At 58.6% G+C, this 13207-nt stretch overlaps 1 protein-coding gene across 1 annotated transcript; it reads left to right on the top strand.

Moving 5' to 3' along the window:
* The first annotated feature begins 1792 nt into the window (after nucleotides 1-1792).
* TMEM255B (transmembrane protein 255B) lies at nucleotides 1793-8777 on the top strand. The gene is made up of 9 exons (XM_040991531.1): nucleotides 1793-1847; nucleotides 4546-4685; nucleotides 5018-5080; nucleotides 5567-5656; nucleotides 5942-6022; nucleotides 6562-6647; nucleotides 7553-7712; nucleotides 7909-8052; nucleotides 8643-8777. The coding sequence occupies exons 1-9, from the start codon at nucleotides 1793-1795 to the stop codon at nucleotides 8775-8777; spliced, it is 954 nt and encodes a 317-aa protein (XP_040847465.1).
* The last annotated feature ends 4430 nt before the right edge of the window (nucleotides 8778-13207 follow it).

The following is a 13207-nucleotide window of genomic DNA, read 5'->3' as shown; positions in this document are numbered from 1 at the left end:
GATTCTGCAATTGCACACTAGGCAGGAATCATCCCTGCCCGGTTTCCAGGCTCACACGCTGAGCAGGCCTCGCCCCTGCCCGGTTTCCAGGCTCACATGCTGAGCAGGCCTCGCCCCTGCCCGGTTTCCAGGCTCACACGCTGAGCAGGCCTCGCCCCTGCCTGGTCATGTCATGTACTGGTCATGTACTGAGGGGTGATGCCACTAGCCCCTGTCTCGGTGTGCTGCCTGGCCTGCCCAAGGCCGCTCCACAGAAGCCGAGCTGACCCAGCCGTGCAGTGGCTGAGGTGCAGTTCCACCTGGGCAGCAATGTATGCCTCCCGTGGTCAGCGTTCTCCGGGCTGTAAGGGAGCAGGAGGCACAGGAGGGCATCTCTCCAGGCCAGCAGGCCAAGCTCACTCAGGGCTTCCCCAGGGAGAATGGCCCAGAGCAACTGGGCCCAGGGCTGTCCCCAGCCGGGTGGGCCACCCTCAGGCTGACCCCAGCCTCCGTTCACCTCCCCTGGGTGGCTCCTGTCTGGGTCTTCACACATTTGCTAAACACAAATGGGCTTAGCCAGAGCCAGAGCTGCCAAGCAATCAGACAGGGCAGCGGGCAACTGGTGATCCCAGCCCCTGCCCAGCCAGGAGATACTGTCTTCATTTCCAGCGTCAGAAGCTAAACCTCGACCTCCCCCAGGGCGATAACTGTCCAGGTCACCCCTGGGTGCCAGTATGGAGGCCCCTGGGAGGTCTGGGAACAAGTGTAGTGCATGGGGGATACAGGGCCTCCCCAGGGACCCTCATGGCCTGCCCTGTGCATGACTGTGGCTCCTGGGGTCCTAGCATGCAACACGTGGCATGACAGAGCCTCCCTATGGGGCTTGTTATCTGTGCTGTCTTGGCCATGGACCCTCCAGCCCCCTGACCCACCGCAGCCAAGCTCTGCCGGAGCTGACTTTCAACAATTCCTATCCACCTCATGCTTGGCTTCCTTGATGGCGGGTTTGCATTATTCATCCTGGTGCCGCATTTCAGAAACTATTGGGTTACAGAGGCACTTGTGTCCAGCCAATAGCCGCCGGGCCTCCTGAGCTGCAGGGGCCAGGTGCACACAGCCCGGAGACCACTGACTGCCCCAGACACCCAGAATCCATAACAAGCAGGCTGTAGCCTGGCTCACACAGGTGCACTTGCTAATGCTTTGGCCCTCACTTCCCTCCTAGAGCTGCAGAGCCCATGTCATGAATTCAGTGTCCTGGTGGTGTCGGCAGCACAGGTCCTGTGGTATCGGCAGCACAGGTCCTGTGGTATCCCTGCCGGGCAGACAGCTTGCCCTGTAACAGCTGCACACCAGACTGTGAAAATGCCTGAAGGAGACTTTCCTTCCTTGCCAGCACTCAAGGCCCTCAGGTGGTCACTGCCCTGGCCCAGTCCCGATTCTGTCTGCCCGGAACAGCTTTGAAGCTGACAGGAGAGTAGAGTGGGTGGCACCAGGCATGTGGATGGGCCCTGCCACTCACTGGCTGAAGAAAAACAGAAAGCCGACACAGTCTGGAGGGCAGCGGGTTGGGGTCCAGGCCCAGGGCCAGCATCGCCGAGGCTTGTTGTCCTCCGCCCCGGCCCAGCAGCAGGTGCAGACTAGGGCCCCATGGGGCACCCTGGAGTGGCCTCCCTGCAGGGAGGGAGCCGGAGGGGGCAGGGGAGGAGAGAAGGAACAGAGGGGTGGAGCTCAAGACTCCTGGTGTCAACTGGGCAGTGCTGGCTACCAGAGCAGCTGCAGCCACCCAGGCACTGGTCCTGGTGCCACCGTGATGCAGCCACTGGTGCCGCCTGTTCCAGGGCCCTTGGCCCTGCTGGACACCACAGGTGAGCTGGGGCCCTCCCTAGTGGGCAGCGTGGGGGCTGAGGGGCAGTGCTGGCAATGGGCTCTGGGCCAGGTCCCCTCTCCCGCTTGTCTGCTTGTGGCACTTTTGGGACCCGCGTTAAGAGGGAGAGGCCACACTGAGCTCCTCTCCTGTGCCCTCCCAAGGTTAGTTTTCAGGGTTGGGCGGCTTCTCCTCACTTAGGAGGGGTAAGGGGTGGTGGGTCCTGACTTCCGACATTAAACACAGAACTGCCCCCTGCTACTTCCCAACACAGACATCGGCCCTGACAACTCCAACAGGGGACATGGGACAGGGCTGTGAGCTGACTGTGTGGGTGCTGACGGGTCACAAGGCAGGGCCATGAGCCGACTGTGAGGGTGCTGATGGGTTACGGGACTGGGCACTGAGAGGAGAAGATGTCTCCTCTGTCAGTTCTCAGGGGGCTGTTCGGTTCCTGGGGACCATGGTCACTGGGATGCTGGCTGAAGCATTTTCAGTAAACATCTTTTCAAACCAGATCAATTAGTGCTGATTAATAATCCAGGATGTAGCTGCTCTGCCTGTGGGAGCTGGCCACCATTGGGCTCTGCTGAGGCGGCCAGCTGGTGTTCTTACTGTTGTACCAGGGAGACACAAGGGACCCTAGGCAGCTCTTTCCTCTTTCTGGGAGGCCAGGAAGACCTGCTGTGTCAGCCCCATGTCTGGAACGCCCCCTGCAGGCTCTGTGGGTCTGCTGGAATGGTGGATGCCTGGGCTCTGCCCTCTGGTCAGGACCTGTATGCCCTCAGATTCCTCAGGCTCAGGCCCTCAAGCTGAAGGGGACAGGGGCCTGGGAGGTGGGAAGGGCAGGAGGGTACAGCTAGAGCTGTGGGCACAGCCTCTATCCTTCCAGGGCTCCCCGCCCAGCCTGGCCTGGTGAAGCTGCACCATGAGAGGCGGCCCTGTCTGCAGGAGAATGGGCCCTGTATGTGCCCCTAGCACCACTTCATAGATCAGGAGGTGAAATCCATTTGACCCCTGGACACCAGGGGTGTTCCCTGCGTCCTGGTGAGGCTGGACCTGGGCCCAGTCAAGCAGACATACACGACTATCACCTTGCAAGTCCTCCCACCTCCAATCCAGGTTACAGCCTAGGCCTGAGGGCCCGTGGGAACCACCAGTTTCATCAGCTGGTGTTGAGGCTGTGCTGCTGCCAGCCTCCCAGTGCCTGTGGTGCTCACACTGACCCCTGGGCCAGCAGGTGCTGAGGTCTGGGGGCTGTAGTGCTTGTGGCTGTGGTCCTTTCTCTCCAGATTGGAACTGGAAGCACATCTCAGCAGGATGGCTCCCTGTATCTTCCTCCTGTCATCCTCATGGCACCTGAAAAAATCTGAGACCTGTTGTGTAGAACAGGCCCTTCCTGGGGTCCCTGCCTGCCCCAGGACCCTGAGGAAGTGCTGGTGTCAGGCCAAGCTGTGAAGCAACCAAGTAACTGATGTGGGCCCCGGAGGATGAGGGGCCTCTGTGGGCATGCCTAATCACCAGGATTGCAGCTCAGGGCATGGCTGGATGGCTTGACAGACAGACAAGTGCTAAGCCAAGGACCACAAACAGGTCCTGAAGCTTCCAGAACCAGAAAACAGCCTCATGGCGCTCCTGGACAGGAGCCCAGGGAGGCCAGACGTGCACTCAGAGAAGCGTCTGTTTGTGGTGGGGGACATAGCAGTTTCAGGTACTTGCTTCTGTAGGTTGAGGAAGGATCCTGCTGCTCTCACAGGCGTGGGAGGGCCTACAAGTGACCCAGAGCTGGCATGGCCAAGGATGCACAGCTGAGGGGAATCTATGTGGCTCAGCGAATCCACATGGCTCAAGGAGACCCTCATGGCTTAGGGGAACCCACATGATTGAGGGGGATCCCTACGGCTGAGGAGAACCCATGTGGCTGAAGGGGATTCTTGTGTCTGAGTGGGAATCCATGTGTTTGAGGGGAACCCACGTGGCTCGGGGGCATCCCTATGCCCATATGGCTGAAGGAGATTCACGTGGCTGAGGGGAGCCTGCCTGGCTGAGGGAGAAGTCTCACGGTCCAAGGAAAATCTGCTTTGGGGAGAATAGTCCTGTGTGGCTCTGAAGGGGTCCTCACCACTCAGGGTTATTTGTTGTCTTCTGCACATCTATTTTGCTAACTCCCATAATCCAGACTAACACACAGTGTGAGGCGCTGGTTGAGACATGGCAGGGTAAGCCTGACCTGGCAGGACAGCATCCCATAAAGAACTGGTTTGAGTCCCAGCTGTTCCACTTCACCTGCAAGGCAATGAGGTGGCTGATTAGCTAAGGCTCCTGGTTTAGACTTGCCCAGCCCCAACAAGGAGCTGACTCGCCTACCTCAGTTTTCTCTTGCCCACCTAGCCCCAAGAGACATTGCTGCCTCTGTCCTGACCACTGGCTGAGGCCGGAAAACAGCCTTCGGCCCCAGAAAGCTGCAACCCCCTCCCCCTAACTGAGACCTGTCTGGTCCCTGCATGCTCTCCCTGTGGATGTGGGGAGAGCACCCCGGGCAGTCAGGTGGCACCCAGGCACTGGCTCTATGCAGCAGGCATGCAGGTCTGTGGGACTCTCCAGGGAAGGACCAGAGCAGGGACAGAGCCTGGCAGAGAGAGGGAAGCATACCCCAAGCTCCCAGCTCACTGAGGCCCTCCTGGTCCTCCCTGTAAAAGGCTTTGCAAAGAGGAAGAGGACGGCCCAGTGTTTTGTGGGCTCCCTGCTGGCAGTGTCCACGCTCATAGTGACAATCGGCCTCGCAGCCACCACCAGGACGGAAAACGTGACCGTGGGAGGCTACTATCCTGGCATTATTGTAAGTGCCCGGCCCTGGGAGCGTAGGGCTGGGCGGGGCCTGCTGAAGCAGAGCTGGGCTTGGGGCTTCCTGCTCACAGTGACACCTGGAGGTGAGGTTGTCCCGGGTGGGCCTGGGCGAGGTGCACTGGGGTCCCAGGAGGGGCCGGCGCTATCTCCTCACACGGGCTCACCAAGACAAGGTGTTCTCGGGGCAGGTTCTGCCCCGATCCTCTGCCCAGCCCCCAGCAAGCTTGCCCCTGCCCCAGGCTGAGGCTTCCGAGGAGGTTCTTGAGGCGGGGATCCCTTTGTCCTGACCTCTTGACAGATCTCCCTGAGTTTTCTTTCCCTCAGCTGGGCTTCGGGTCTTTCCTGGGACTCGTGGGCCTCACCTTGGTGGAGAACAGACGACAAATGGTGAGCAAGGGGCGGTACCCAGGCGAGGGGGCATGGTGGGTGGGGTGTGGCCTCCCAGGTGAGGGGTGTCAGGCAGGGGTTCCACCCTGGAGGACACTGCATCCTTCGGTCCAGATTCTGGGGTTCAGAGAAGCTGGCTGTGTCCTGCGAGAGTGTGGGGTCCCCAGAGAGGCTGTGCCTCACGTTGCTTGAGGGCCCCACTGCATGTTGTTCATGGGACGGGTTGTGAGAATTGAAATCTAACTAAACTTCATTTAGGCACCCACAGGGACCACTCCTGCACCTCCACAAAGCTCGTCTGTTATGGCAGGAAGACAGCTAGAGGAGTGTGTGGGAAGCAGGCACATGCAGGCAGCTGTGTGCACACAACCTGGATCTGGTCAGCGTGGGGACTGAGCTTACCGTGTGCAGTGGCCAATGCTGTCCTCTTCAGAAGCAGGGATACCCCAGGAGGCTCACCCCCAACACCCTGTCCTTCCCTTTCAGCTGGTGGCGGCCATCGTGTTCATCAGCTTTGGGGTAGTGGCTGCCTTCTGCTGTGCCGTGGTGGATGGGGTCTTTGCTGCCAGACACATCGTGAGTTGCCAGCTTGGGTCTTCCTACAAGGAAACGTGGAGGGTGGTCCGCGGCCTCTACCTGGGCGCTCGGTCTCTCCAGCATGTGTCTGACCTTCACTTTCTGTCTCAGCCTGGGGATTCAGACCCACCCACCACACCACATACACATACACATGACACAAGCACATGGGAGGATGGTGAACCCATGGACTGACTGGGCCTGCTGTTCTGTGCCTGCGTGAAGGCTTGGGCAGATGCATACAGGGCTTTTCTGTGCCCCTGCACTGCGTGTCTCTGTCCGCAGGAGCCAAGGCCGCTGACCACCAGCCGGTGCCAGTTCTACTCCGGCGAGTCGGGACACTTTTATGATGTCCACCACACGGAGGTGAGACCGGATCTGTCCAGTGCTACACAGCCCCTCCCAGTCTGTCGATCTGCTACCGGTTCCTGGCTTGTGTGGGCAGTGACACCTGATGCCTGGCCCTGGGCCTGGGCTGCGGGGTTGCCCTCCCACATGGCAGCCCCACCTCATCCCACAAAGAGGTATCCATGGCTAAACAGACAGCAGCAGCCTCCACCCACCTCAGCTCCTCCCAGACCCTCAGAGCTGCCCTGGACACTGCAGAGAGGGGTGTGTGTGTGTGGCCTCCTGGCTGATGCTGCTGGCCAGGCCTCCCACCTGGACCAGGAGACCTTGCTAGAACAGGCAGGGGCCTGGGACAAGGAGGGGCATTGAGCCCTCCTGTCCTCTGCACTGCTCAGATTTGCCCCCTCCATTACTATAGGCTGAGCCGGGACTCACTCAGCAGAAACTCCTGCGGGAGTGGAGTCTTGCTGTCTTGCATGCTGCACCTGGGTGACCCGGGCAGAAAATGGCCTTGGGCCCAGTTGAGGGTAGGGACTCAACCAGGTCTCTGTCCCCAGGTCACGTGCTACTCACTGAGTGGTCAGTGCCAGCTGAGGGTGAGGAGCAACACCTGCTACTGCTGTGACCTGTACACCTGTGACAGGTGAGGGGCAGGGCTCAGAGCAGGCTGGGGGGCACACATGTTCACACATGCACACACAATGTACATGTGTGCACACTGCAACTCATACAGATATGCTCACACAGGCACACCTACACACATGCACGTTGTATACAATCACACACACGTCCATATATACAAACACAGTGTGCATGTGTGTACACAGCAATTCATATACACATGCTCACACAGGCACTCATGCTCACACATACTCACAGGTGCAAGCATGCACATTTACAATGCACATATGTGCATACATGCATAGATGGTCACACACATGCACAGGTTGCGCGTGGCCACCCCTTCTGAAGGCAGCTCCAGCATGCCTTCATTCACCCGCACAGTTGTGCGATGTCTACAGGTCATAGGGAGTGCTGAGGGCTCAGGACATGCAGCCAGATCAACCTGGACCAGTCCTGCCTGGTCCAGCCTGGGAAAGCGACCAGTCTGTCACTGCTCAGAGCAGGGGCCTGAGGATGTTTTAGCCTGCCATTCTGACCCCTTCTCATGCTGGTCCTGGGAATGATACAGGTGCTAAGCCCTGCCCTTCCCCCAGGTGAGAGCATAGAGGCCATTTTGCTGGGCCCAGACCTGTCCCCATAGCCCCACTGCCACCTGTTCACCACAGAGACCATAGGTTGGTTTTCTGTGTGCCCAGAGCCCAGTGAGTGAAGCCAGCCTCTTCCCAGGTGTAGCAGAGCCCCAGGGGACTTGAAGCATAGCTACAAACCCCCATGGCTACACTCAGCCTCAGCAGACCCCCACTACACAGCCTCACTCAACTCAGCCGACCCCCTGCCCCGGCCATACTCAGGCCCTGGCATCCCCTTTTCCCCGCTTCTACACTGCCTGTGCAGCGCCAAGCTCATCACATCCCATCCTGTCAGCTCCTCCCCAGTGCCTGTCTACCACGAGTTTTTGGGTGTGCGCGGCTGCCAGGATGTGCTGCACCTGTACCGGCTACTTTGGGTGTCCACAGCGCTCAATGTGCTGGGCTTGCTGCTGGGCATCATCACAGCTGCTGTCCTTGGGGCTTTCAAGGACATGGTGAGTGCTGGGCAGGGCTGCAACTGGGGCATGGGAGAACCAGGTCCCATGGCAGCCAGCACTGCTCTAAGGGAAATCCCTGTGTGTGCCCTCATTTGGGGTCATAGCCACCCTTACTGATGGGATTTGCTGTGTCATGAGTCTTCCTCCATGTGTGATGACCAACTGTCCAGTATCACCTATGTGTGCCCTTCAGGTGCCGCTGTCCCAGCTGGCCTATGGCCCATCTGCCTCACCCCCCGCCATCTACAACCCGGCCCAGCAGCTCCTGGCGTTCCCAGGCTTGTGCTCACCACCTGCCACCCTCCCCACCTGCTCCACCTACCCTCTGCCACTTCAGGTAGGATGTGCGTGGCCACCAGGGCTGTGGCCTGGCCTCTCACTGCTGAGGAAACCCAGTGGCACTGCCCATCTTGCTGGCCAGGGCTCAGGGGATGTGGGGAGGGGAGGCCTAGTGATTGGAGTACATGAGCTGTGGCCACAGTAATCACCTATGGGGGCTTGGCACACATGGGCCCAGGATGTGAGGCCCAACATAGCACACGTGTGCCTGGGACACTTTGGGAGAAGGACGCTGAGGCCTCTGGTCTGCTCGTCCTATGTCCACTCTGGCTGCAGCTGTTCCCTTCTGTGCCCCAGCAGGCTGTGCTTAAAAAAAAGCTGGACTTCATGATTGCTTCTCACACTCATATATACATTTGAGCATGCACGCAAGCACACATGCACAGTCACACACATACTACACAACATTATGTAGCACCTTCAAAAGTTTTTGCACCAAAAATCCTGATTGCATGTCCAGGATTTTTTAAGTGCCCTGGTGTGCATGTAAACACACATGTGTGCATACATGCTCCATGTGTGTAATCTCTGTGAGGAGATGTGTGGTGTGTGCGCCTGCTGACCGCGAGCATCTCTATCCACTTACAGGCGTGCAGCCGCCTTGCAGCCACATCTCTGTCAGAGGCCCAGGGCGGCCGGAGCGACCTCCCTCCCCAGGCCCCGCCGCTCCGCTCTGCCGCCTCCTTTCTCCCCGGAGAGAAACCTCCTCCCTATGCTCCCTGACGGAGCTTGGTGGAGGCTGTCCGGGAAAGTGCTACCCCAACCAGAGGCCCTGTTTCTGTGGCTGCCCTCCGGGCCCTGGGGAGAAGGTTCCAGAGACCCGTGTCCCCCTTCCCTCCCATGCTGTGCTGGGACAGACCAACCTTGGAGGCCTTGTGGGCTGGGAAATTCCTTGCTGTCCTCTTGCTGTAGGTCTCTGGCCAGGGTGGGACTACTTTCCAGATAAGCGCAGAGTCCCAGAAGCAGCTCCTGCTGCCTGGCCACCACAAATTCACAGCCTAGAGAGGTGCTCACCCTGCTTCTGAGTCCAGAGGGTGAGGGGGCCGCAGCCCCACCCATGCATGGTGGACACCACAGCCCATGTCCACGTGGGACAGGCTCAGCTCACCGACACGGCCTGAACACACTGCAGTCCCCATGCACACAGCAGACGCCCTCAGTTTTATACTGGCTGGTAGAGCTGGGCTCCCTATCCTGAGACCCTGAGACCTCCTGACGGGTCAGGAGGCTACTCTTGTACCTTGCATCCACACCCTCATGGAGGCCTCAGGGAGCTCAGATCTGCAGAGCAGACCCACAAGGCAGCCTCAGTGGACTCTGACCTTGGTTGCCCCTCACCCTTCCCTCTCACTGCCCACAGCACCCTCCCACTTCCTCTAGACCCTGGTCAAGGACAACTTCCGAGGAGCCCAGGCCAGGCCCTTGCAGAGGACGCCCACACAGCTCCCACCACCGAGTCACCTCAGAAGCAAACAGTGTGAACAAAACCTGAGGAACTGGCTGGTTTCCAGGTTGAAGGCTCGTGTGGGAAAGTGGAAAAAGAGGGTCTGACTGGTTCTGGCTGGACCTAACTGGTTTTGGCTGGATCTGCCTATTCTGACTGGTCCCAGTAACTTGAACAAGGGAAGGGAACTGCTGACGGACACCATGTCCAAGGCTCCCAGCCTGGACTGCCCATTTTGTGGTGCTTGAGGCCAGCTGGCCCTTGTTACTCCTGAGTGTGGCTAAGTTCCGTTCATGGCCACAGAAGTAGATCCATTGTGTTGCAAGAACATGTGTGGGTTACACAGCTAAGATTAGGGAACCATGAATAATTCTGTTAGGACGAGAACCATGTCTGGATTTCAGTACATAAACCACAACATATAAGCTTGCCAGGGTGTGTGTCCCTGTGGTGTGTGTCCTTGTGGTGTGTGTCCTGTGGTGTGTGTCCATGTGGTGTGTTTCCTGGGGTGTGTGTCCTGTGGTCTGTGTCCCTATGGTTTGTGTCCCTGTGGTGTGTGTCTCTGTGGTGTGTTTCCTGGGGTGTGTGTCCCTGTGGTGTGTGTCCCTGTGGTGTGTGTCCTGTGGTGTGTGTCCTGTGGTGTGTGTCCCTATGGTGTGTGTCCTGTGGTGTGTGTCCTGTGGTGTGTGTCCCTATGGTGTGTGTCCTGTGGTGTGTGTCCTGCGGTCTGTGTCCTGTGGTGTGTGTCCTGTGGTATGTCTCTGTGGTGTGTGTCCCTGTGGTGTGTGTCCTGTGGTGTGTGTCCCTGTGGTGTGTGTCCTGTGGTCTGTGTCCTGTGGTGTGTGTCCCTATGGTGTGTGTCCTGTGGTGTGTCCCTGTGGTGTGTGTCCTGGTGTGTGTGTCCCTATGGTGTGTGTCCCTGTGGTCTGTGTCCTGTGGTCTGTGTCCTGCGGTGTGTGTCCCTGTGATGTGTGTCCCTGTGGTGTGTGTCCTGTGGTCTGTGTCCCTGCGGTGTGTGTCCCTGTGGTCTGTTTCTCTGTGGTGTGTGTCCCTGTGGTGTGTGTCCCTGTGGTGTGTGCCCCTGCGGTGTGTGTCTCTGTGGTCTGCGTCCCTGCGGTCTGTGTCCCTGTGGTCTGTGTCCTGTGGTGTGTGTCCCTGTGGTCTGTGTCTCTGTGGTGTGTGTCCCTATGGTGTGTGCCCTGTGGTCTGTGTCCTGTGGTGTGTGTCCTGCGGTCTGTATCCTGTGGTGTGTCCCTGTGGTTTGTGTCCTGTGGTGTGTGTCCCTGTGGTGTGTGTCCTGTGGTCTAAGTCCTGGGGAGTGTGTCTCTGTGGTGTGTGACCCTATGGTGTGTGTCCTGTGGTCTGTGTCCTGTGGTGTGTGTCCTGTGGTCTAAGTCCTGGGGAGTGTGTCCCTGTGGTGTGTGACCCTATGGTGTGTGTCCCTGTGGTCTGTGTCCTGGTGGTATGTGTCCTGTGGTGTGTGTCCCTATGGTGTGTGTCCTGTGGTGTGTTTCCTGTGGTGTGTGTCTCTGTGGTGTATGTCCCTGTGGTGTGTGTCCTGTGGTGTGTGTCTCTGTGGTGTGTGTCCCTGTGGTGTGTGTCCTGTGGTCTGTGTCCTGTGGTGTGTGTCCCTGTGGTGTGTGTCCTGCGATGTGTGTCCCTGTGGTATGTGTCCCTGTGATGTGTGTCCCTGTGGTGTGTGTCCTGTGGTGTGTGTCCTGCGGTCTGTGTCCCTGCGGTGTGTGTCCCTGTGATGTGTGTTCCTGTGATGTGTGTCCCTGTGGTGTGTGTCCTGTGGTGTGTGTCCTGGTGGTGTGTGTCCTGTGGTCTGTGTCTCTGTGGTGTATGTCCCTGTGGTGTGTGTCCTGTGGTGTGTGTCCCTGTGGTGTGTGTCCTGTGGTGTGTGTCTCTGTGGTGTGTGTCCCTGTGGTGTGTGTTCCTGTGATGTGTGTCCCTGTGGTGTGTGTCCTGTGGTCTGTGTCCTGCGGTCTGTGTCCTGGGGTGTGTGTCCTGTGGTGTGTGTCCCTGTGGTGTGTGTCCTGTGGTCTGTGTCCTGCGGTCTGTGTCCTGTGGTGTGTGTCCCTATGGTGTGTGTCCTGTGGTGTGTGTCCCTGCTTTGTGTATCCTGTGTTGTGTGTCTCTGTGGTGTGTGTCCCTGTGGTGTATATCTCTCCTGTGATCTGTCATGGTGACCAGGTCCAAGCTCAATCACTTCTGTCACTTGTTTTGCTCAAAGTCCAACATGGCTTTCCCTGCCTTGGGGACCTCATGGTGTTTAGGGTATCTGTTAGGCATCTGAGGTCCCACATGGGCCTTCCTGGCACACAGTCACTCCCAGTGGTGCTCAGTAGCTCTCTGTGGTGGCATTAACAGGCATCCCCTATGGTGCTGCCCGAAAACTCAGCACAAAAAGACTCCAACAAGGGTGACTACAGGGCCAGTTCTCCTTGGGACTGAGAGTCTAGTCTGGGCTTCAGGACGCAGTGTCCTGGGTGACCAACTGAGCCACAAGAGCCGGGATTTCTGCAGGTGACTCAGCAGGGGATGGAGAGTCCATGGGCTTCAGCCCTGCAGGTCCTCATTCATCTTGGGGGAGGGTGGCTGCAGTGGGTGAGCACTGGCCTTGTTCTTCCTTGTCTGGCCTCCAACCTCTTCAAAGACAGGTAACTTCAGGCCAGACCAGATCAGGGCCTGCCTGCTGGAACGGGATTGGGGTGTGCTGGGGGCCAACCCCCTCTCATGGGTCTAGGGCATGGAGCACCTGGGAGGTTGCCCACCACAGCCTAGGAGTGACCATTCACTTGGTCCAAGTTTCCTTACCCTGCTTGGAGTCCTGTGTCGTCAGAAACCTCAAACTGCAAAGCCCATTTTTTTCTCAGAATCATCAGCCTTGCTTCAGCCCTGGGACAGAGCCCTGCCCAGCAGTCCTGGCATACCACTGCTCTTGGCCTCTCGACCTCGGGGAATGGGACTGGCAGGAAAGAGGCTCCCAAGGCCAGGGGAACATCTAGAACATTCTGGAACCACCTTCCAGTGTAGGGAAGCTGGCAGGCTTAGCCATGAGCACTGTGGCCCAGGGCAAGCTGCCACCAGCCACATCCTTCTATGGTCTCTTGGCGGTAGCGGGGCAGGGGCAGGGAGAGGGTGTGTGTATGTGTCTGGAGTCTGCTTTGCACTGCCTGACCCCTGTTCACCATGACCAGCACCAGTCTCGGTCCCCATTCCTCCGTGTGCATGGAGGCACCTATAGCACTCTGGGACTTGCTGAGGCCAGTGCCTCTCCTCTGGCAGTGGCAGTTGGCCTGTTCCATATCACACATGGGGTATAGAGGTGACTTGGCTGATCCAAGCAACAGCAGCCCCAGAACCTGGGCACTGCACCAAGGACCCATGCTGACTCAGCAGCACAGGGCAGCGGGGCGGGGCCCTGTGGCTCAATATCTGACAGAAGGGGTCTGTAGGCACTGGCTCCTCTGCCTCCACCACTGGATACCTGCTAGCCTCAAAGCCACTACTCCCACGCCATGCTTGCCCCTTCAACTCTGGGGCCTCCAATGGTCAGGCATGGCTGCAGCCCACTTTATATACACACATGGTGACCGGGAGCTGGGCCCAGAGAGCTCACTGACCAGCGGTGATGGGCTCTGTGCTCTGTGCCAGTGGCTGAGCTGGGGTGGGACCCATGGCTGTCCAGGCCTGCCCACATGTA

Source organism: Ochotona curzoniae, unplaced genomic scaffold, assembly GCF_017591425.1.
Source record: "Ochotona curzoniae isolate NIBS_2020 unplaced genomic scaffold, NIBS_Ocur_1.0 contig_64, whole genome shotgun sequence".
NCBI lineage: Eukaryota > Metazoa > Chordata > Mammalia > Lagomorpha > Ochotonidae > Ochotona > Ochotona curzoniae.
Note: the sequence above shows the minus strand (reverse complement) of the source record. Positions and strands in the feature narration are given on the sequence as shown.

What these genes read in the sequence shown, in the direction of transcription:
- TMEM255B (XM_040991531.1), top strand. Translation starts at nt 1,793, where the DNA reads ATGCAGCCACTGGTGCCGCCTGTTCCAGGGCCCTTGGCCCTGCTGGAC. An exon ending in TCTTTGCTGCCAGACACATC is followed by an intron (nt 5,657 to 5,941) that starts GTGAGTTGCCAG and finishes CTCTGTCCGCAG; the next exon opens with GAGCCAAGGCCGCTGACCAC. An exon ending in ATGATGTCCACCACACGGAG is followed by an intron (nt 6,023 to 6,561) that starts GTGAGACCGGAT and finishes CTCTGTCCCCAG; the next exon opens with GTCACGTGCTACTCACTGAG.